We start from the raw sequence: 22901 nt of genomic DNA on the forward strand, positions 1-22901 counted from the left end.
AGGCATTATAAAACAATGCGTATGTAGGTATATATAATATATATACACTTATATGTGTATATATATATATATATATATATATATATATATATATATATATATATATATATACATATATGTGTGCGTATATATATATATATATATATATATATATATATATATATATATATATATACATGTGTGTACATATAAATAGGTGTGTATGTATGTATGTATATATATATACACATATATATACACATATATATATACACATATATATATATATATATACGTATATATACACGTGTATATATATATATATATATATATATATATATATATACGTATATATACACGTGTATATATATATATATATATATATATATATATATATATATATATATATATATATATATATATATACATTTTTTTGTAATATAGCTCAGGGTCATTTTGTTGATTGTAGTAAAGTCTGGTGTGGAGTGATCATGTTTGACTACCATTGACAGTGATAGACGTCCAATTCATTTTGCCTTGGAGGGTTTGCAGCGATTGCTAATATACATTTGCCCCACCCACCCACTTTTTGGTTGAGCCAGAAGCCAGGCACCTGGGAGTAATTTTAATTAGCTAACAATTGTACCTCTGCAGCTCCTGATCAATATTGTTTGCAATTTTCTTGCCATTATTCCTTCCTCTAATAAGGTTCTACCTCAAGTAAGGGCTTTATTGGTACTCATACTGCCTATAATTTAACACATAAACTTAATAAGCAGGTTTTGTTGCAGAGCCTTGGATAGGTTTTTAATGCAGTATCTGTGTTGGGGTCCCACTTATCAAGTCATAAAAAATATCATATTAAATCTGTCATGTTTTGGTGGTATTTGTGTTGGTTAGTTGAGTTTCCCTGTGTCTCCTGTCCGTGTGATATTATGAGGCATTTGTAATTGCCTCGTTAACCATCCCCCGACCGTGTAGTTCAACCCCGTGTTTTTTTTTTTTGCATCCAAGTGCAAGGATTTTCTCCCTTAGTTATGAGACAGAGCAGGTGGAACTCACAATCATGCAGACAGGACACACAAGGAAACACACCCGACCAACCAAAACCCCGACAAAACATGACAAAATCTAATCAATAAAAACATTAATTATTTATCGTGATTGGCACTCACCTGTGAAGACATGGGCTATGAAGCGGAGGCCCTCCAAAGACCGGGTTTGTGTAAATATGTCTTACCTCAAGTTTCTTTTGCCCCTTTCACACCGATACATATAAAAAAAAAACAGTGTGTGAGGAAGACTAAATAGTGGTTATTAAAAAGCAAGCATATTTCCCATAGCTTCTTCAATTGCTCCTATGCAAGGCTTTTCTTTTTTAGCAATGTGAGTTGTAATATGAGTGTAGGGCAGAGTTAGTAACACGATACAGCAAGTGTTTAGTGATACCTTATTGCTTTATTTCTCAGTTGAGGTCAGTGACAGAGGGAAGGATAATTTTTATTTTTATTGGGTGTTTTAAAAGAGTATTCAAAGCTGACAGAAAACATCCTGTCAAACTTAACTGGGCATTATGTATTATTATAATTTTTTTATTATTATTATTCAGAAACACCAATTTTGTTCTATCTGTGCCACCCAAGGACAAATAATATTTCAAAAGTGCATCTTTATTAATCATACTTCTCAGCTGAAAGGCTTATTATTGCATTAATCATATGTAAAAATGATATTGCACGTTTTTATTTTTTTATTTACATACAATTTTACTTCAATTCATGTAAATTGGATTGGAAACAAAAAATTAGGTTTTTGTGTGTGTGTATATTGTCAATTTATATTTTGAAAACATTAATTAAAATGAAAAATTCGGAAAGTAGGTCAAATTCTCTTTTGGCCACGCCCACAGCCGACGCCGTTGCTAATGCTAAGGAAGTAACATCGTTGAACACATATTAGCTGTGTACCACAAACATTAAAACGGGTTACTAACCACGCTAGCCTCGAAGCTTTACCACTACTACGTAAGATAGTCTTTTATATACTAATTATATGTTTGCATTTGGGGGCAAAAATGAAAGATGTAACTTAAACGATTGCCGGAAACGTGAAAGATACACGGCTAATACGTGCATGCTAACGTCAACTTCCCCTATTCAGATTGTTGCTTGTGCTAACTTCGTATCACTAAAGTCAAAACCATCCATGGACGTGATGTTTTCACGCTTATCGTACAATATCGAGTCGCATTTTTTAGGCCGAAAGTAGCCATAACGTTGGTGAATTCTAATCCTGTGAGACATGGATTTTCTCACTCTATTTGTCGTCTACGTGGCGGTGGTGTTGACGTGCATCATATTCATTTGCAAATATTCTGGTCGTGAGAATAATCCACTCAATAGCATCCTCAACATCATATCAAAGGTAAGGTTTGGAATCTTTATTGATGTTTCAACGTAGTACCGCCAGGTGGCGCTGTTTGTGCCAATCAATTGGTCAAACGTGAAGTCTTATTACTGTGCTTTTCTCCCTCAGGTATTTGCAACTATTACTCCAAAATGGCTCCAGCAGTTTTTTCAGAGATGCTTGCACAGACTGTTTCATAAAAGGTGAGTAGAGCACGTTAAGACATTTAGGAAAACTTATTAATACAAATGCATATTTACTAACTTTTGATAAATATACAACTGACTGGCAATTGAACCAACTTGTTATAAATTACATCATGGTTAATAATCTCATATGCCCATTTGTTTTCAGGAACAACATCCTAATCTATCTGCAATTCCTGTTAGTCGGGGCCGTGTATGCAGAGTTCAGCTACGAAGTTTTTGGTTTCTGCCTTGAAATGGGTCTTTCTCAGACCAGCCTGTCCGTGCCTTACGTCCTACTCGCCTTCGAGACTCTCTTCTTCTACCTTTGCGTCAAGAGAGATCCCGGTTTGTCTTTTGCTGGCTCCAAATAAAAGCACATCACTTTTAAATTTGTCTTTAACGCATAACCTTTTGGTTTTTTTTTGCAGGCACCGTGACGGAGAAGACAAACTCCATCCATCTGCACGCATACCCATACGACAGGAAACTCTTTCACCCTTCCGTGACTTGCCCAACATGTAATCTTATCAAACCTGCTCGCTCCAAGCACTGCAGTGAGTTCTTTGTTTTCGTCCCCTCCCTTGCGAGTTTATCCGTTTTCTTTACATTGGCAAAGACTGCTTATCATTTTTGATTGTTTATATCCATTTCGTATCTCTGCATTGAGAAATCTTTTTTAGCAATAGGAAACGTAACCTCGATAGCCAAATTGCGTAAAACTATTGCATGGCAGAAGCTTAAAAGTGAGTGTGTCAACGACTGTTGTAAATCGCAATGAGAAAAGTACAGTAATCCCTCAAATAACGCGATTAATGTAGACCAGGCATGGCCGCGATAATTGAAAAATAGCGAAGTAGTATTATCACCTTTTTTTTTCTTTTTCTTTTTTCTTAAGTGCTGAGTCCGAGTAGCAAAAGTGGAGAACGCTTCAATATATATATTTTTTAATACCGTATTTTCACGACTATAAGGCGCACCGCATTATAAGGCGCACCCTCAATGACTGACACATTTTATTTTTTTTCCATATATAAAGCACACTGGATTATAAGGCGCCCTGTCTATTTTGGAGAAAATTTAAGACTTAAGTGTGCCTTATAGTCGTGAAAATACGGTAATTAATAGCAGAAAAAATTGCAAAATTGTGAATTTGCGATAATCGAGGAATTACTATAATCCCTTTCTACCACAGGAGTGTGCGAAAGGTGCGTTGGGCGTTTTGACCACCACTGCATCTGGATGAACAACTGCATCGGCGCCTACAACACACGTTACTTCCTGCTCTACTTGCTAGCTTTATGCGCCATGGCGGCCGACATCGCCTTCCTGACGGGCGCCATGCTGCTGGAAGTGGTGCTTCAATCGGGGCTCTTTTGGGCCAAATACATCGACGAGTACGGCCAGCAACAGCAAGCTGGGCCTCAATTTGTCATGCAGGTACTTTATCGCCCTCTAACACAAGCCGCCATCTTGTCCATGTTGAATTTCTTTTCCTTGTCCTTTCCAGCATCTGTTCATGACCTTCCCCAGAATTGTCTTCATGCTGGGATTTGTCGTCTTCATCTTCCTCTTGCTCGGCGGTTACACGCTATTCAATTTCTTCTTGGCGCTCGTCAATCAGACTTCCAACGAGTGGTACAGGAGTCGATCGCACGCTTGCCAACACTGTCGTCCGACTTTAAAAGACGACGAAGCGAGCGGCACGACGGCTCACTCGAAAAGATTCTACTACAATCGAGGCTTACTTCGGAATTTGGGAGAGATCTTTTTTCATCCGCAGCCTGTTGGGAAAAAAGACAGATGACCGTCACAGTAGAACTGTTATGAAACCAATAAATCCCATATTTTGGAGGATTTAATTTAATTAAGGTTGTGGTTGGACTCAAACATTGAACCGATTTTTACTGTACTGTGTCATGAAAATTCTTATGTATTTCTTAGGGAAATATTTTTCAAATACTTTATATTGACATACTTGGGCAAGTGTGCTTTAATTTTCTTTTCAACTATTAAATAGTTGCATTTGTAATCAGAGTTGTGTTTTTCAAATCACATTTTTTTCCACAAAATACTGACATTATTTTCAATTTTAACATGCAGTTCAACGCAAACTATGGGACAAATGACGGCCCACATAAGAGTTAAAAATACAATTAACAATAAACAATAAATGAAGTAAAAACAGTTCAGCCAACTCTCCACGCTAATATTTTCTATAGCGTTTGTCTTAACAATCACTGCGTATGAAAAGGATAAAATAAACGTCTTAAAAGTACTGTAAATTGTAAGTAAACAAACAATTTGACGAGCAACAACAGTTTTCAATGGAAATTATAGTCAGGCGTAGAAACGGAGACCCTATCTAATGTGGGCGGAGCTTCTTTGGAGGGTCCTGGTTCTTTAAACCGGTGCGGAAGTAAACACAGCCAGTACCGCAATCACTAGAAGGTCAGCTTTTTTACACAATTATTGTATTTTGCAATCGTTTTTTCGAGTAAATTGGACTATTTGACATGTTGTAACTTGCCCCCGAGTTCTAATCCGGGGTGGGGTTAACGCTCGAGACATTTCCCGGTGCTGACAGTGCCTACAAATAGCGTGTTTATTTTTATTCTGTGACCAGACTTGAGCCCGACTCGTCTCCTTCCTCATGGCCGAGTCCAAATGCGTGCGACTCAGCGGCGATCTGGCCAAAAAACTGCTGGACTCCGTGGACAGCGTCCTGTTCGATTGCGACGGGGTCATCTGGAGGGGGGACCAGGCGGTCCCGGGGGCCCCTCGAGTCATCGAGTTGCTCAAGGAAGCCGGCAAGAAGGTCTTCTTCGTCACTAATAACAGTAGCAAGACCAGGAAGATGTACGTGGACAAAATGTCCACGCTGGGCTTCGACGCCAAGGAGGACGAGGTGTTCGGGACTGCCTACTGCTCTGCTATGTACTTGAAGACGGTGTGCCAGATGCAGGGGAAAAAGGTCTACTTGATCGGCAGCGACGCCATGAAGCAAGAACTGGAGGCGGTGGGCATCCAGCAGACCGGAGTTGGACCGGACCACGTCTTCGGCAAGCAGGGCGACTGGGCCAACGTGCCTCTCGACCCGGACGTGAAGGCGGTGCTGGTCGGGTTTGACCAGCATTTCAGCTACATGAAGCTGAACCGAGCTTTGCAGTACCTCACCCGGACGGACTGTTTGTTCGTGGGCACCAACAAAGACACCCGGCTGCCACTGGAAGGGGGCACGGCCGTCCCAGGTAGGAACTACGCCCGGATTTTGCAATTTAGTATCGACTAAGTAGCAAATAAATACGACTAAATCTAAGTGCCTGTCAAAAAAAAGTCAATTTTTCACACATTCAGGGGCGGAGCAAAGTGGGCAAAGAGTGAAGGGGCCCCTTAAGTTAACACGCGGCTCTCGAGCCGCATGCGGCACCCCCAACTTAAGCTATTAAGTCTTAATAGCTTGAGTTACTATTGTAGTGAGGTCCCCCTTTCTAACCCCCAACAAACACCTAGCGTTAGTATCGAAATTGTGCACCAAAATGGCGTCCACAAGATGGCTTGCTAGTTTTCCAGTCCACCAATAAATATAACGTTCCTGTTCTTGCTCTCTCCAGGGACTGGTTGCCTCCTGCTGGCCGTGGAGACGGCCGCCCAGCGGGGGGCGGCCACGGTGGGGAAACCCAACCGCTTCATGTTCGAATGCGTGGCCTCCCAGTTTGGCTTGGACGCCAGTCGCTGCCTGATGGTGGGCGACCGCTTGGACACCGACATCTTGCTGGGCTCCAACTGCGGCCTCAAGACGCTCCTCACCCTCACCGGGGTCAACACGGTGGCGGACGCCCGGGATAATCGCGAAAGCGACTGCGCCGACAGGCGGCGGATGGTGCCCGATTATTACGTGGACAGCATCGCCGATCTTCTGCCGGCCCTGCAGGGGTGAGACTGTAAAGGACTGACTTCCGGGTCACAACAAGTCCATTGTCTTCCATTTGTTTCGGATATTTTAATGATTTAATTAAGTGTTATCTATTGTAGTGTATTGCCACACAACAACAAAAATGTGATTATAGTCTGTATAAATCATTCAGGGGGCAATATTTGGACCACTGGACGCCATTTTGTGCCTCAACCTCAAATCGTAGTAAAAAAAATGAAATATACAGATTATGGAATCTAAAAAAAGAGCACCATTTTGGATTAGTCATTTAACTAGTTGCTAATGATTCATTCAAATTAGGTGAGAAAATCATAGAACACTTTTTTTTAATTTAGCACAGCTGTAAAAAATATCTTTCAATGAGGCATTGAAATAAAGCTGTGTAGTCAAGAAGAGAAAATATATATTTATTTCGGTATAAATATATTTTTATGCGTTATAGAATTCTGAAATATTTAAAGGGATGCTAAGTGTGCTAGCTAGTTTTTTTGCAACTACTGTAATTTAATCTGTCAGGAAAAACAAGTGTTCATGTGAGATAATACTTGTTTCCTAATGGCCTCTCGTGTTGAAATCGGCTTGCTTTGGCAACTAACGTTTGAAAAATAGATTGCAATATGGACGCAATATGACCCAAGTCAACTTTTTCAGACAAAAACATTTAGCTTTTGGTTAACTGACAAAGTTTGACCGAGTGCAGTGCTCATTTCTTTTGATTGTAACCGATTAAAAATGAGCTGGGCAAAATGTAAAACGTAAAAAATTAAAACATCTTGACATCCCTTTTCTGCTTTCATGTCGTTTTATTTATTTATTTTTTTCTTTATATAAAAAAAACTCAGAATTTTCCCATCAAATCTAATGAATGACGCCTTCCATGGCTTTGTCTATTGTCTGAACCGAGGGAAGGAACTCAATAGCGCCTCTCAAAGGTTCTTCCCGCAGGTCAAAGGCCTGAAAAGCATCTCTCCAGTTAAAGTTCAGGTGTACGAGGACGGGATGGAAGCGTTGAGGAGGGGCGCTTCAAGTGGGAGGACCCTGAGGACCGAGAAAGGCGAGGCGGCCAGGTGAGTCGCATATCGGAACCAGCGCCGGTCATGAGCGTGCTTTTCCCACCGTGACGGGACGATGACGTGTTGGAATCTTCCAGAGGGAGGAGGCCGTGTGGTAAGCATTTAAAAAAAAAATGCTTTTTTGTTTAGTATTTTTTGGCTCATTCTGTCTTTTTTTTGTCTTTCCTCAGGACGGGGGGTCTTCGGTTTTGCGCCAAATCCCCCAAAAAGCCTTGTGTGTCGGTCTCTGGGTCTCCCTGGTCCTCATCCTCCTGGCTCTCGGTTTGACGGGACATCTCCGTCCGCCTCCACAGCAGGTTTTCTTCGCACCCGGCGCCGGTTTAATCTCCTAATTTAACCGTCGTCGTCTCGGTCAGTCTTCGCAGGTCGTCCGATTGACCGCGGCGGACCCGGCCGGGTTTCAGTTCCTCAATCAGTCGGCGCTGGTGGACCGGGAGAGCGGCCTGGTGACATTTTCCGTGGAACGAAAATCCACCGTGATCTTCGACACCAAAAATGTAAAGTGGTTGGAGCGGGGGAGGGGAAAGCGGTCGTTAAGGGCCTCTGAGGGTGCTGGGCTTTTTGCTTCCGAGTGATCCGGTTGAAGCAAAACGGGGGTTGGGTGGTAACAAGAAGCACCTGATTGCGATCCACTGATTGCACTTATTGGATCCCACATTAGTGAAAAGGTGTCCTCTTTATGGCTTGGAATAAAAACCCACACTCACTGCAACCCTTTTGTGGAAATAATCTTAAAGCCTGACTTTTAAATGAACAAAATTGTGATCACAATGTTGTCTAGAACTGAGATACTTTTGTGTGTATGTCTCAAACTACACAAGGGACTAAAGATGGAAATTCTTACATGTATATGTTCATTTACATGAATATGTATATGTTGATTAATATGTGCTGTCTATTTATTATATAAATGAAACTAATGGGGGGTAGCAGGGTAAAGTGGCTGGAGAACTTCAACTTTTTTTTTTTTTTAGGGGTTGATCTGTTACCAGCCGGCCAATCAGGAGAGCTGCTTGCTGTGGACCATGGAGGCATCCGATTATGAGAATGTGCGCTCACTACTTAAAGCATCACACCAGGTGACAAATACAGCAAACTCATGTATACATAGATTTTTTGGGGCCTATTTACAATTGCTGAAATTCACTTGGGTGCCATTTTGGGGCAGTTTCAATTTGTTGGCATTCACTCTACAATTAGCAGCTATTATTTCACCGAATGACAATCACATACCTGTTAACCTCTGCCGATAACTGCCCTTATAAATGATTATGATTCCCCTTACAAACCCCCCAAAAACCTTACAAACACCGTACGGTGTTTGTAAGGTTTTTTGGGGGTTTGTAAGGGGAATCATAATCATTTATAAGGGCAGTTATCGGCAGAGGTTGACAGGTATGCAATCATCCTCAACACTTAAGTGCGTATGTACACGACGACCTCAACGCGGAATCCCAACCAGAGATGAAGAAGAGACTTTAAAAGTCTCCCTGTGTGTCTCCTGCTGGATTCCTCAGAACATGTGATCCCTGCCGCTCGGGCTCTTCTTACAGGAAGAAGACACAATGGCTTCACTGTTCATAGGGGGGGTTTGGCTTTTGGAGTATTTAAGACTTGTCTTTTAGAGTGAAATACTGCCTGACGCAATTCCAAAGACTTTCTATTTAAGTCATAAGCTCCCCTGCTATAAGTTTAATAACCATAATGGCATTAAAATGCAACCCCTTGAGGACCAGGACTAAATTTGGTGTAAAAGGACTTCATCACATGTCAGCTTTTTTTTCTATAGTTTGGAGACCACGGCCATTTTATACTTGATGCAACCCGTTTATTTATCTCCAGCAGAGTCATTTCCAGCTGCACGTGAACGAGACCCAGAGACGCACAGAGTTTTTGGGGGTCCTGGCTGCAAGTCAAGCGGACATCTCCACTTTGCAGGAGCCCATCAGGAATCTGTGTCGGGATAGGACCACCCACTGGACCAAAAGAGCTGAAGGTAAAAGATGGAACATAAACTCCAACTATGCAGATTTTTTTTGTATTGTGTAACGTTGTTGATCTTTATGGCATTTTTTTAAGACCAAAAGGTTTTTTTTGGATTGACAAATGTATAGAAAAAAAATTATATAGACTAAATAATGACCAGGTCACTTTTCATCTCATTTTTTGGGCGTCTTTCTTTTGTAGGTCCGGGCAGACAGCGGCTGGTTTACTTCTGCATCGACATCTGCTTCCCCAATAACATCTGCGCGTCCATTTGCTTTTACTACTTACCGGAGTAATCCAAAATGGTGTCAGTTTAAAAAAGGTGAGGAGATCCTTTTGTCTTTTAGCTCCTTCCACGAGGCCAAAAATGGTGGCACTTTAAAAAAAAATGTAAAAAAAAAGCTCCCCGCACTTGTAACAACAACCGGTGCGATGACTGTTGTTCAATAAAAGTGCATTTAATAAAACAATAGTCGTCGTTGTCTCACACAGTAAAAAAGAGGATGTGATTGCAAATGTAATTGTTTAATTCTCAGTACAGAAGTCACAACATATGACATAAAATGAAAGAATTAAAGAATAATTGAGAATAGAATAAATGGCAAATCACTTTTGGAAAAAACTGAATCGAAATTCACCTGTATTTCTATAAACGCACTTCAATTGGAATAACTTGATAATAATAAATACGATTCAGCACCCTGGACAGCGACACGGGAAAGTTGGTGGTGGACCGTGAAACGTTGCGTTCAGAGCAAGCGATCGGTTGTTGTCACTCCGGTTTTGACGTTGCAAAAGACGAAAGAGGCGGTATTTGAAAAGCGAGTCCTGCCTTCTCAGCTCAGCACGCTGTCGTTAAAGGCGAGACACACCACGGCCTTCTGGTGGCCGCTGTACTCCCTTTTAATCTCGCCCGTTTCCACGCACCAAAGACGAGCCAAGTTGTCGGAAGAAGCTGAGAAGAAACGGAAAGAAAGTCGTGACATTTTTCCCAGTCATTTATTTAGTGTTTTTTAGGGGGTTATGGTTTTTTTAAGTATTGTTTTATGTTAAAAAAAAATCCATTGAATACTGACTGACCTGTGACAATGTACTGCGAATCCCCGGAGAAAGCGCAATCCCACATCCAGCCTCTGGATGTCTCTCCCGGGTTGTTGCTCTTGATGCTCAGTTCCGTCATGAGAGAAAAGTTGGAAGTCCTCCAAATTTTGCAGGTCTGATCCGCTGAGCAGGTGGCCAACAGACTGAAGAAAAACAAAAACAATGACGCCATTACCGGCCATTGCTACATTGGGGACGTTGCGTCTTATCGGCCAAAGATCAGAAACTCACGTGGAATCGGGGCTGAATTTGCAACGGAGAGAATAGCGTTTGTGCGCGGGGATTTTGGTTTTGGGGATGAGTTGCGTCACCTCGTCTCCCATCCCTCCAGCCAGGTTCCATACGTAACAATTACCCTAAAAAGGAGGACAACAGTATAGTTTACTCGTGGCTCAAGTTAAATACATTGCTATATACATACCTGTCAACCTCTGCCGATAACTGCCCTTATAAATGATTATGATTCCCCTTACAAACCCCCCTAAAAACCTTACAAACACCGTACGAGTCGTACGACTCGTACGGTGTTTGTAAGGTTTTTTGGGGGGTTTGTAAGGGGAATCATAATCATTTATAAGGGCAGTTATCGGCAGAGGTTGACAGGTATGTATATACCAGCATGTTATTGTTAAATTCTTATTTATCGCTTACTATTAAAAAAAAGTTCTTTTCATTTCATCTTTATTGGACTTCAAATAACTCACTGTTTATACTTTTTCAGTTTAATAATCACATAGTTTTGACTTAGTGTATTATTCAAAATTAAATTAAAAAAAAAAAAAGAAGTTAAATATGTTACCGACCGAGCTGTTGACTGCTGCCATGTAACTGGCATCCGGGTCAATGTGAACGGCATTAACCGAGACCTCCGGCTCGGGAATCAGTTGCTCGTTGTGGTCCGTCTTCAGATCCCAAATGTGAATGACTCCACTCTGGTCTCCAACTATCAGCTCAGCCTGGAAACAAAAAAACAACAATGTAAATTAAAACAAAGTCCATCTCAAACCACAATAAACACCCGAATGACCCACCTGATTTGGATGCAGGCAAACACAGTTGATGGGCGCGTTGACCTGGAAGATCCTCTGACACTGGAGATTTCTTGACCTGCCACGGATTACATTATCTTTAAAGTACTGACTCTTCAATACAAAAACTGTACTGTAATTAATGACGATTTTACTCCTGTGTGACCATACGTTATGGATGGACTCTGGTTCTCTTTTCTCCTAGACTACAAATTCAGAACTCCCTCTTAACTGGAAGACTGGGCCACCTAGATGTTGACAAAGGACTTACCTGAGATCCCAAATACGAGCCATGCAATCTTCTCCCCCCGTGTACATCCAGCGTCCATCTTCATGGAACCCAACAGAGGTGATATTTTTGCTTACGCCGTCGTAGTTGATCACGGGGTTGGGGTTGTTGGAGTTCAGATCGTACATGCGGATATGTTGATACCCTAAAATCAGGGAAATTGCCATAGGATCATCCTAAAAATGTCAAATAATAATTTGACCTACCTGCAGCAGCGATCATACTCCTATCAGGGGTTACTTCAAGTGAACTCACTTGCTTGCAAAAATGTTAAAGAACATGTTGCAAAGTGTTATTGGGGTGTAATTCCAAAAGTATATTTGGGAACTTTAAGTGTGATCTCCAAATAAAGGATACCGAGTCCTGGTGCTGGACCGTCCTGGTGCAGATGCCGCTGTGGGCCTGCCAGAAACGGACAGTGTGGTCGTAACCGGCCGTGGCCAAAATGACCGGATCGCTGCCCACGGTGCTTTGATTCACGTTCATTTTTTTGGACTTGACAAGGTCCCTGGCGACCTGATCCAATATGTCACAATGTTAGCAACTTTGTGTCATATGCTGCATTAGAAACATGTCCACAATAATAACAGCTAATGTCAGCGCCGTGACATAGTTATACGTGTCAGATGCTGAGGAATAATTACATTAACATTTAAAAAAATCAATTCAATAAAAGAGTTAGATCGCGGAAAAGAAGGCTTGTAATGTAATTCTGAACTTGAAAATAGTATTTGTTTTGATTACCTTTTGCTTGTGGTGCTACCGATCGGTACGCCTTTCAAAATGGCCGCCCGAGAAACAAATAGTCGAAACAAAGTTCCGCCTTGACGAATTTTCAATTCACAAATGATAAATAAATTCAGCCACATATACTATTAGAGTAGAAAAATATTAAATCATTTATATTTTGAAAAGCCATGCGTTACAATGCCCGTTGAGTTTTATTGTAAAGTCAAGTTTATTTCTATGAAATCTAAAATCACCAAAGAGCTCCATAGAACTACACATGACAATAAAATATTTAATAACATTTATAAAATGTATAATGACATTAATAGGAAATATTAGGCATATAAAAAACAAATGAATTTCAGTCTAATTAAATTCAATATTTAAAGATCTTAAAAAATATGAAGCTTTAATTCCTTAAATAATATTACTACATGTATATGGAATCATGTAACAGAATCCTAGCAGTAATTTAGGAGACCAGGTTTGATCCAAGAATGCAACTTTATTTCAAGATTTGAAAACCCAGAACAAATTGAAAACAGTTTTGTAAAACACGACGAACAATCAGAACACAACCCGCAGAAAAAAGAGCAATGAACACCAGCTCTCTTCATCTTTTTTAAACTATTTTAGCATCTGCGTAGCGCTTTCAGAACATCCCATCTGAGGTTTAAAACGAGGGACTCGGGCTGCCTGAAGCAAGGTCGACATGAATTGCTTCACCTCATCCGAGTCGGCCGGCAAGCAGGCCAGGACCACCGCCAGAAACCCGCTTTTGGTCCTAGTGGAGGGGAGAATCTAAAACACAAGATTTTCAAAATAAGCAGCGTAATATGCAGCGGTCCAACAATTAATTCTCAGTTAAATATGACGACTCAATACCATCCTTCTAAATCGAAATGGATTTGATGTCTATAACTGTCAATGGAAGTGAATGAGAATAAAATAATCCAAAGAATATTCCAAAAATATATTTATACTTAAATTTACACCACAAAAAAAATATGTTTTTTGTAGTTTAAATTTAAACTAATGGAGAGTTTAAGTGACTAGCTGAATCTAGTGTAAAAGCCGAAAAATGCAATGTAGGCTGAATTTAAGCGTCTTGTGCGGGCCATGTCCAATAATATTTTCATCATTTGCTGTCAGCCAATAAAAACTAGGCATAGCACATCTTTCTTTTATGTACTATTGTACCTTGACACATGTTCTGCATCTCTCCAACAGAAACTTCCACTTCATCGCAGAGCGTTCATTGTCAGTCATGTGAGTAAACTGTTGTGTCTGCAAGAAAAGGTGTATTAAAAAAAAATACTGTAATAACAAATTTTCCCCAGATTTCCAGCATTGAGTGTGACTAACAGTGCAGCCCAGCATGGCCTCAGCGACTGGGCTTTTGAGGGTGCAGCTATGAAGGGTGCCCGTGTGGTCCGTGAGATCCATCAGAAGGTCAAATCCCACAGTGGATGAAAAAGCTTGACCTCTGCCTGGACACAGTTGGTTGGCGCAATACTGCACGCCTTCTTCTACCTGGAATTTGCACTTGGCGCTGACACGCAGAAGGCAAAAAAAAATAAGGGAATAGGTACAAGACATGTGTCTGGCGAGCATACCAGCGAGTCTTGATGACTTTGGAAACGGTGGCGTCCAGATCCAGCTTGGAGATGAAGCAGTAGGTGATGCCGTAGGACGCCTCGGAACTTTCTTGGCCTTTGTTTTTCAGTTGACTGATCGTGTACGCATCAGTGATGGACTCTGCTGCGGGACCAAAGTGACAAATGAAACTTCATGTCTCTGTCATGTGCAATGTTACCTCTAATTTTTGTTTGTCTGGGCAGAAAGACAACCTCCCTGAGCACACTGAGTACCAGTGTGAGCAACATCATCATTGCTCGTTATGGGCACACCAGTATCACACTTGCCACAAGCAGGTGTATGTCTACTACACGTAAATGATTTAGTAATAATAAAATGTAATGATTAATATCTATGAATGGGCGGCCCGGCGGATGAGTGGTTTGCGCGTCCCCAAAAAAAATAAAAAAAATTGTGATTTTATTTTGTGCGCTCCATATGATTTGCTGTGCGCAGAGAAGACAAGAGTAGTGCGCAATTGCGCACGCGTGCAGCTTAGAGGGAACATTGGTCATGCGAGTTAGCTAAATTGCTACGTGACATTTTACTGCTAGGCTAAACGCCCATATTAGCTTTGAGATCACAAGTATAGTACTTATTATAAGTTTCCACATGGACTATGGAATATCCTGTTGTATTTCACGTTAAAACACACAGATGGTTTTCTTCTACCAAGTCTTTGCGATTACCCAGCACATTCTCTGGCACGTCATCTTGATCCAGAGCGCCAGATTCGAACATCTCTCTCGCATAGCGGCACAGCATGCCGGCCTCTTGCGTATCTGTAAACAAATAATAACTGACACGCATCACACTTCTCCACTTGCGCTAAAACGACGGACTGTCGCCGCCGGTCTAGTTTCCCAAAATACCTTTTCAAACGTGAAACTATGCTTTTTTTTTTTTTTTAGGCTTTGGTGAAGCCGTGCGGCAGCACGCTTACCGGGATTGACAGTAATAATGGTTTTGGAGTTGACCGTTGCGGTCATTCCATTGCGGAACCTGTCAAAGTTAATCTTGGTATCCGCGATGAAGATCACTTGGAATGAGGAAACAAGTCAAAACAAGGGTAAGTTATCTTCAAAAATAACACAGCGTTTCATCTCAAGTGTCTTCGGCCGTGCTTGCCTTTGGCGAGGGAATGTTAATAGGACATGACAAGTGGCAATAACATTTCAAATTGGGATTCAATTCCTACCGGTCCCTTTAGATACTGAAGTCTGAATGAGAAGAATGACTTCTTTGTCCCAACTGCGAACGAATCAGAGGTCGGGAGGTCAGTCAGAAGAGGCCACGGCAACTTTAGCTTGATCTCGCTAAACATTTTAACATCAAGCAGACAAATATAAAGCGTCTATAAGCGGGGACCCACCAAATGAGGGGAAAGGAAGACACCAAGTCATCAAAAAGCTTGACTTCCAGCCTCTGTCCTTGGCTCCCATCTGATTTTCGGAATAGTTTCATATCCCCAGTCTGAAAAAGAGAAACCGCAAGACATTTAAATGACACAAAATTAATATTATTCACAGTATGTACAAATGTTTGGGCCTGATTAAAAAAAGACGGCGGACTTACCGCTTTGACGGCAGCGAGTATGTTTATAAAGGATCCCTCCAAATTCTGTCCATTGGCCAAAATGTCTCCCAAAGAGTAGAAATCTCTAGAATCTTTGATTGGCATGTAAAATAGTGGCAGTAAGCTGTCGCTAGTGTCCACGTCCGTACACAGAGACACTTTGGAATGACTTTCTGCCAGCATCAACCTGTAAGGACTAAGAGAAAGAAGACAGAGAGGAAAACTGTAAGCCACAATGTAAATAAATGTAGCCAATATTGCTTGTTAACCTTGGTGTTGTAGGACAGAATCGTTCCTCCTTTTCTGCATCTTTGCTGACCACTAATGGGTTGTCAATAATGACTAGAAAGAGTAATAAAAGTGTGCAGGAAAGTCACATAGTAATCAAATCACATTTTTAAGAGTTGTTTTCAAGGGAAGAAAGCCTTGGAGCAGGAAGGATAAAGAGTATTTTTTTAATTTTTCTTACCAATATCACCAATAGTAAAACTTTGGGAAAGTCCATGGATGTAGTTATCATTTCCCCAAGCAGATACGTTCATAAAGAAGTCAGGAGAGTCCTTAACAGTGAAGCCAAAAGTGAATCTGTCCACACCAACATCTAAAAATAGACACGCTGACAGTAAATAAATCACCGAAAAGGTGTAATGTATACATTCTCCACAGGAGGGCGATAGTGGGTAACACACGAAGGGGACATATTATTCCACAATTTTGCAATAAACGAAGAAATTGGAAAATTGGATACATACTTTTTCTGTCAGGGAAGCTCTTTATATCAGTTTTTCCGATGATGATGCCAACCACTTTCTGGAAAGGATCAAATGCTTATGATATTGCAAGCACTTTAGCATGGAAAAACAAGCCTAAAACGTTAGTGTAAAACTTTATAACATCCCGAAAAAAATCGAAGCCAGTTTGCCTTTTGAAATCAGTTAGGGGTAATTTTGTTAAATGAATATTATTATGCTTACTGTGTGAAACAAGTTGGGATGAAGCTCAGAAATGCTACTGTAGTTCGTGGCCGCCATGTTTTTTTGCAATCACGCTAATTGCTAAGGTATGGTGCGCAATACTTCCAAGTCCAGCTCCAAGTCGAAGTCCAAGTCCAGATCCAAGTCCAACAAGGTAAATACCCACTCTAAATACAAATAACTATATTTACCTACCACAATAACTTGACGTGTTAACGGTTCTGTCAATCTTTCTTCAACACGATTGTATTTTACTGCGACAAAATTGCTTTCCGCACAAGTCGGCTAACTACGGAACTAACTAGCTAGCTAGCGAGCTAGTAGTACAGTATACTTGATTCCTTAGGGGCGGTGCTTCTCGATTATTTAATGTTGCGCCCCCCGCAAAAGAAGAGTTTAACGTTAAGCCCCCCCTCAACAAAAATATTCGTTTTATATAAAATTCGAAGTAACTCCCTGAGAAAACTGTGACAGTAAAAACGCCACTGCTATCCACCAAGTAAATGTGCAATGGCACTTTATATTTTTTGTCTGGCAAAAAGGATGTTTTTTTAAAAGTCAAAAGCTCCCAGGTGTTGCTTTGCGCCCCCCTGGGATCGAACCACGCCCCCCTGGGGGGGACCGACCCACTATTTTGGGGCACCGACCCACTAGGGGCCGAAAATTAATATCCGCAAATCCCTAGATCACGTTTTGTCGCTTCTGCTATTTGGTATAGTACTTTGATTTAAATATTTGATATAAAGTTACGGATTTTCATGTCAATGAAATGGAAAGCAATTGTAATGAATAACTGTGAAATAGCTGAATGTCTTCTAAATGTTACACTATAGACTTTATGTGGATATTGTCATTCTAATCTATTCTTATCATAATTCACAGGAAAGGATTCAACGGAAGACATTTTGGCAAAGATGAATGTGACAATTTCCTGTAAGTTTGATTGAACAAAGCTTTATCTGACTTATGATATTGTCTTATTTAGCTAAGCATGAATGAAGAGTTGTGACAGTAAATCCTCAAATGCTGCATTTTTTGTGTGTTTTTTCCCCTTCCGTCGTCTCCATATATGAATATAATCCCCCGCAGTTGAGAAATCTGACAGTGCATCCAGGCAAGAATCTATTAAATGATGTAGTATTTTGCAATGTCAAAACAGGAATTATTTTCTACCTTAATGTTGCGAACAAGATGCACCAATTTAAATGAGATATCATTTCAAAGTCTAATTTAATTTAGGTTTTATTTGCATCAATACGCCATCAATCACAGCCACGCCTCAAAATCAAATACATCAAGTGAAATGGTACATTTGGTTGAATGATTTATTGATATTGATTCGCCGTCTATTTAATCTACCATTCGCCATTCTTCCATCCAATACTGAACGTTAAAGAGCTTTGCTTTCTGGTGCTAATATTTGCTGATGAATATGACCTGGAAAAGAGGACATTATGACAATAAAAATGCGAATTTCATTTCAGATGTGGACTGATATGCAGCGCATACTGATAAGCATCCAGAAGAGGTAAAATATGTAAATACTGATTGAATTTTTAAGTAACACTGGTGTCATTTTTGAATTGAATTCAGCAATGAATGTTTTTCATTTATCCTCCATGCGCCATACTTTTGCCGTCACGGTTTTTATTTAGCAACTGGCTGTCGACGACGGCACCACACGGGAGATTTGTGGGCCGGCGATAAAGTACAAACATCGGCGACTACTTAGCAGAACCACTGAGTCTTTTTTTGTTAGTCCTCACGTCGTGTTCTGTCTTTGTCTTAAGTGCACGTCTTGATCCTGGTGAACATTTGCAATCAGGAAGTCTCATGTTTACACTAAGTCCACATGCAATGTGGTTTAATTCCAAGACGTTTTACAGTGCCGTTTTTTTTTAACCACCATATACAGGTTGAAGTATTTAACCAGATATACGACAGCGGTCATAAGTAACAAAAAAAGACTCGTAAATTTATTACAGCTGCCCCTAAAAAGAGCTAAATTATCAACGGCACCACGATTGTATTGCTTCATATCATTAAGCGCACGTTACAGACGGTTAAATTCTTATGCAAAAGCTTTATGTCCAAGTATAGGTTTTGCAGTTATTGGCAAAATTGAGCAGACTTTATTGGCGTCCAAAATACGAGTACGGTACGTCTACTCTATAATTTCCTCGCCACCTGTGCGATGGATTTTTGCTGCTACTGCAAGCCAGCGAATGCACGTTTCGGCACCCCCGCGTCCTCACTTGGGGAGATGGGGATGTATATAGAAATGTAAGGCCGTGGAGGAAATGTGAAATGATGCTAATAATGAGCTGTTGAAAAGCGGAATGAATAAGAAAAACAGTCGTGTTGGTGCTGCGAGGTATCGCTATCAACCATTTTATTGAAGTTAAAAGAAAAAAGAACCACGGAGGCTTTGGTTTCACACATGGGTTGCCATGTTGTAAAGGAGAAAGGTAAGTGAGATGAAAATGAAAGCATCCAACGTTTGAGTTTGGTGAAAAATCGGGAAATAGGGTCACCCCTACTATAACTTTTTTTTTTCGGTGCTGAGTCAGAGTTTCAGTGTGGATTTTCACATTTTTATGAACTTTATTTATTTTTTTTAAATATTAATTAATCGCCAAATAATCGCCAAATAGGGTGACCCCTATCATAACTTTTTTTTTAAAAAAAATTAGTGCTGAGTCCAAGTTTCAGTGTGGATTTTCACATTTTTATGAGCTTTAAAAAAAAAAAAAAAAATTTCTTTATTAATTAATAGCGGAAAAATTTGCAAAGTAGGGTCACCCCTATTATAACATTTTTAAATTATTTTTTTAGTGCTGAGTACGAGTTTCAGTGTGGATTTTCACATTTTTATGACCTTAAAAAAATATATATATATATTTGAATTAATTAACAGTGGAAAAATTGCAAAGTAGGGTCACCCCTATTATAACTTTATTTTAATTTTTTTTCAGTGCTGAGTCGGAGTTTCAGTGTGGATTTTCACATTTTTATGAACTTTAAAAAATATATATTTTTAAATTAATTAATAGCGGTAAAAATCGCAAAGTAGGGTCACCCCTATTATAACTTTATTTTTTATTTTTTTCAGTGCTGAGTCCAAGTTTCAGTGTGGATTTGCACATTTTTAAGAACTTAATAAAAAAATATATAGTTTTTTTAAATTAATTAATAGTGGAAAAAAATTGCAAAGTAGTGAATTCGCGTTAATCGAGGGATTACTGTACCATACATGTCGCTGTGTATCTTTGTGTTTCTGTTTTGGCTTAAATCTTGATAGCCCCTTCAAAATGAATGCTTGTTTTATCGTCCCGCTTGAGGCATTTCCTATCCCGTGTGTGTCGTGCCATGAATGGTGTACTGTACACAAAAAATGTTTTATGTTCTGCAGGTGGCCTTCTTCTGTACTTTAACTAAGAACATGGCTCAACTTCAAACTCTGCGCAACAAGGTGTTTCGAATAGAAATGCCACGAGCGTCAATGTTTCGGCAATCACGATTGATTTTTATCTACGGCGCAGTAGTGGAACAGTCTGGCTACTTTATGGCAGCATCTTTGTGGGTTTGAACCCTCGGGCTGAATAGGACCTTTTGTTTGCCGCCATTGATTTCCTTTGGGTGGAATTGGACCTGGCCAGTGAACAGATTACTGCATTTCAAAGCACTTAAAGCAATTTCAAGTAAGTCAAGTTGTTACAGGGAGGAAAAGAGTATGAACAGAATCAATCCACAATCTGGCATGAAATGTAAACAACCCCAAATTTGGGAGAAATCCGGTAGTGGAGTCCATGTAGTTAATCGAATCATACTTTTGCTAACATTGGAATCTCAGTCTGATCATCGGCGAATGACTCGCACTCGCAATTTTGGAGAAAAATCAAGGTCGATGAAAATGTATTGACGCCAATAGAAAATGATCCATTCATTATTCTTACCGGGCAGAATCGGTCCATCAAAAAGTTTCCAATCTTGACGACCTTTGACAGAAATTCCACATTTGACCTTATACGACGTCCTTTTTTTTTAAGATTCAGAAAGTCTTTCTGGTCTCAGGATGTGGCAGAGAGAGCGAACACGTTTCTTTAATTAGCGCCGAGTGATACATTAAGCAGGCGCTTGCTTCCATTCCTCAGAACAATGAGACATTGTCTCAAAAGCAGAGATTTTCACCATGAGGGCTTAGTTGCGTTTGTGTCTTTTTTTTTCTTAATGAGTCTATCCAGCGCTGGGGTGTCCAAGCAGCGGCCTGTGGGCAACCTGCGGTTCATTCTCCAATTTTTCTTGGCCTAAAGCGAATGATGAAAATATCATTGAATATGGCCCAGAAAAAAATCTCCAAGAAAACTTACATTGTTTGCATAGCTCAGGTTTGAGTTTGATTTATTTAATTTGGGACAGCACATATTAATGAACACATTTATATTCATGTTGATGAACATTTATTATTTTAAATATGTAAGATTGTAGCCAAGGGCTCATTTCCATCTTAAGGATGAAGATAAACAATAACACATACTAGACACACACACACATACGTAGCACAGTTTTAAACAGTGATTTGATGGCAATTTTAATAATAGCCAGGCTTTAAGATGATTGGCCAAGAGTTCAGAGATGGGAGTTCACGTATTTTAATTGGTCTTGAGTTCCAGGTATGAAGGTGCTTTGGCTAATTTAGCACTCTTTTTGAAGGGAACTACACAGTCACCTCTGGAGCCAGCCCTTGCTAATGTATTGGATTTTTTTGGTACAAAATCTTGCGTTGGAGGAGGAGCTTTGTGTTGGAAGATTTTGTAAACTAAGGTGGCATCTGCATATTTAACGTTTTTTTAATAGTATTTGCGTGTTTGGCTTTCTGTCCCAATACTTTCAGAGCTTGCTTAGAAATGGTTTCAATTGGGTTTAGTGTTTTTTTGCAGGCCGATGACCAACATGTTAGGCAGTAAGTCATGGTGTCAAAATATAATTTTTTTGACTGAGGCGTTAGATTGTTTCTAAAAAACCTAAAATTGGACAAATTGAATTTTATTCAGTGTTTTTTTTGTCATTTAAAGAAAAGTTGAGTGTGCTTAACATAAGATGGGGTTAGTCAGCTAAACAGTGATCTCTATTATTACTTTTTTTGTAAGAAACTGTAGAATTATGAATCCTCGTCGCCGAGACTAATGAATTCAACAGCGCGAATCCAGCAGAGATCCGAAACAAACCAATTCCGACGTGACGTCAAGAGAGCTTCTAATGTTTACCAGGAAGTTTACTTCCATACGGCTATCTGTACACATGTCATGTATCCGTGTAAATAAGTGTCCTCATCGCTTTGGTTATTTGTAATTTGCTCAATCTGTAAAATGGGAGTTCAGAATGCATTTAGAAAAGCGTGAAAGACGGGCAAAAAAAAGCAATTTCACTGCAGAAATTGACATAAGTGTATAATTTACTGTGACGGGATAATGTCTTTCAGAGGGAGACATGTTGTTCTGAACTCGTACCCTTAAGGACGCCACTTGGGCCTTCCTCAAAGCAAATGTTGACATCAGACGCAAAAAAAAAAAGCTCCTTTTCGCCTCGACCAGTCATCTTTTTTTTCGGGACGCTAGCAACATCCCATATGGAAGACATCAGGCGAGCGTACGCTAATAACAACGCGGCCACGGCTTTAATAAAAAGGAATGGAACGAATTATGGCCCCGTCCCAGCGAGCGCCATCGTGTAGCGCCAGGCATTTAGCTGGGCCTTGGCGAGATCGCTGCCAGGATTCCCAGCCAGTCCTCCCCGCGGCCTTTCGTGCTGCGGTGTACGCGGGGAACACGGAGACGTCACGGGACAGAGACCGGCTCCACTGGGGATAAAGGAACATCAACGGCGGTTCGCCCATGAATCTCCATTTGGTTCTTTGTTCAAATGGAAGCGGGCTTGTTTTTTCCCCCTATTGCCTGTGGATCATTTTCAGACAAACTCCCACCCAGTGAGTTTGAACGTG

The 22901-nt window shown here is 40.4% G+C and overlaps 6 protein-coding genes across 7 annotated transcripts in view; 4 read left to right on the forward strand and 2 right to left on the reverse strand.

Annotated features, from left to right (window-relative positions):
• Positions 1–1901: 1901 nt before the first annotated feature.
• Positions 1902–4602, forward strand: zdhhc4 (zDHHC palmitoyltransferase 4). Its single transcript, XM_077625753.1, has 6 exons — positions 1902–2403; positions 2515–2588; positions 2740–2918; positions 3002–3127; positions 3766–4010; positions 4081–4602. Exons 1-6 carry the CDS (start codon positions 2281–2283, stop codon positions 4375–4377), a joined length of 1044 nt encoding a protein of 347 aa, XP_077481879.1. The 5' UTR covers positions 1902–2280; the 3' UTR covers positions 4378–4602.
• A 322-nt stretch (positions 4603–4924) lies between these two features.
• pgp (phosphoglycolate phosphatase) lies at positions 4925–6990 on the forward strand. Its single transcript, XM_077626298.1, has 3 exons — positions 4925–5021; positions 5197–5821; positions 6185–6990. Exons 2-3 carry the CDS (start codon positions 5224–5226, stop codon positions 6508–6510), a joined length of 924 nt encoding a protein of 307 aa, XP_077482424.1. The 5' UTR covers positions 4925–5021; positions 5197–5223; the 3' UTR covers positions 6511–6990.
• A 334-nt stretch (positions 6991–7324) lies between these two features.
• Positions 7325–9961, forward strand: bricd5 (BRICHOS domain containing 5). The gene is given in 5 exon segments (XM_077626299.1): positions 7325–7674; positions 7751–8077; positions 8555–8659; positions 9423–9576; positions 9768–9961. Coding segments are annotated over 5 exon segments (720 nt in total). The 5' UTR covers positions 7325–7635; the 3' UTR covers positions 9863–9961.
• A 111-nt stretch (positions 9962–10072) lies between these two features.
• Positions 10073–12782, reverse strand: mlst8 (MTOR associated protein, LST8 homolog (S. cerevisiae)). Its single transcript, XM_077626297.1, has 9 exons — positions 12729–12782; positions 12342–12500; positions 12191–12242; positions 11967–12129; positions 11699–11774; positions 11471–11623; positions 10899–11023; positions 10647–10810; positions 10073–10521 (listed from the first exon to the last, which is right to left on the reverse strand). Exons 2-9 carry the CDS (start codon positions 12468–12470, stop codon positions 10403–10405), a joined length of 981 nt encoding a protein of 326 aa, XP_077482423.1. The 5' UTR covers positions 12471–12500; positions 12729–12782; the 3' UTR covers positions 10073–10402.
• A 416-nt stretch (positions 12783–13198) lies between these two features.
• Positions 13199–17439, reverse strand: meiob (meiosis specific with OB-fold). The gene is made up of 13 exons (XM_077626660.1): positions 16901–17439; positions 16679–16736; positions 16396–16527; positions 16196–16268; positions 15927–16122; positions 15724–15824; positions 15550–15602; positions 15295–15390; positions 15041–15133; positions 14330–14474; positions 14079–14265; positions 13914–14000; positions 13199–13514 (listed from the first exon to the last, which is right to left on the reverse strand). The coding sequence occupies exons 1-13, from the start codon at positions 16955–16957 to the stop codon at positions 13341–13343; spliced, it is 1452 nt and encodes a 483-aa protein (XP_077482786.1). The 5' UTR covers positions 16958–17439; the 3' UTR covers positions 13199–13340.
• Positions 16831–22901, forward strand: part of tex2l (testis expressed 2, like) — a 61823-nt gene continuing 55752 nt past the window's right edge. For both annotated transcript variants that reach the window (XM_077626657.1, XM_077626658.1), the window contains exons 1-3: positions 16831–17054; positions 17783–17833; positions 18385–18428. The gene's annotated coding sequence lies outside the window, so the exon portion shown is untranslated. The remainder of the gene's footprint in view (positions 17055–17782; positions 17834–18384; positions 18429–22901) is intronic.

The sequence above is a fragment of the Stigmatopora argus genome, chromosome 18 (assembly GCF_051989625.1).
Source record: "Stigmatopora argus isolate UIUO_Sarg chromosome 18, RoL_Sarg_1.0, whole genome shotgun sequence".
Taxonomy (NCBI): Eukaryota; Metazoa; Chordata; class Actinopteri; order Syngnathiformes; family Syngnathidae; genus Stigmatopora; species Stigmatopora argus.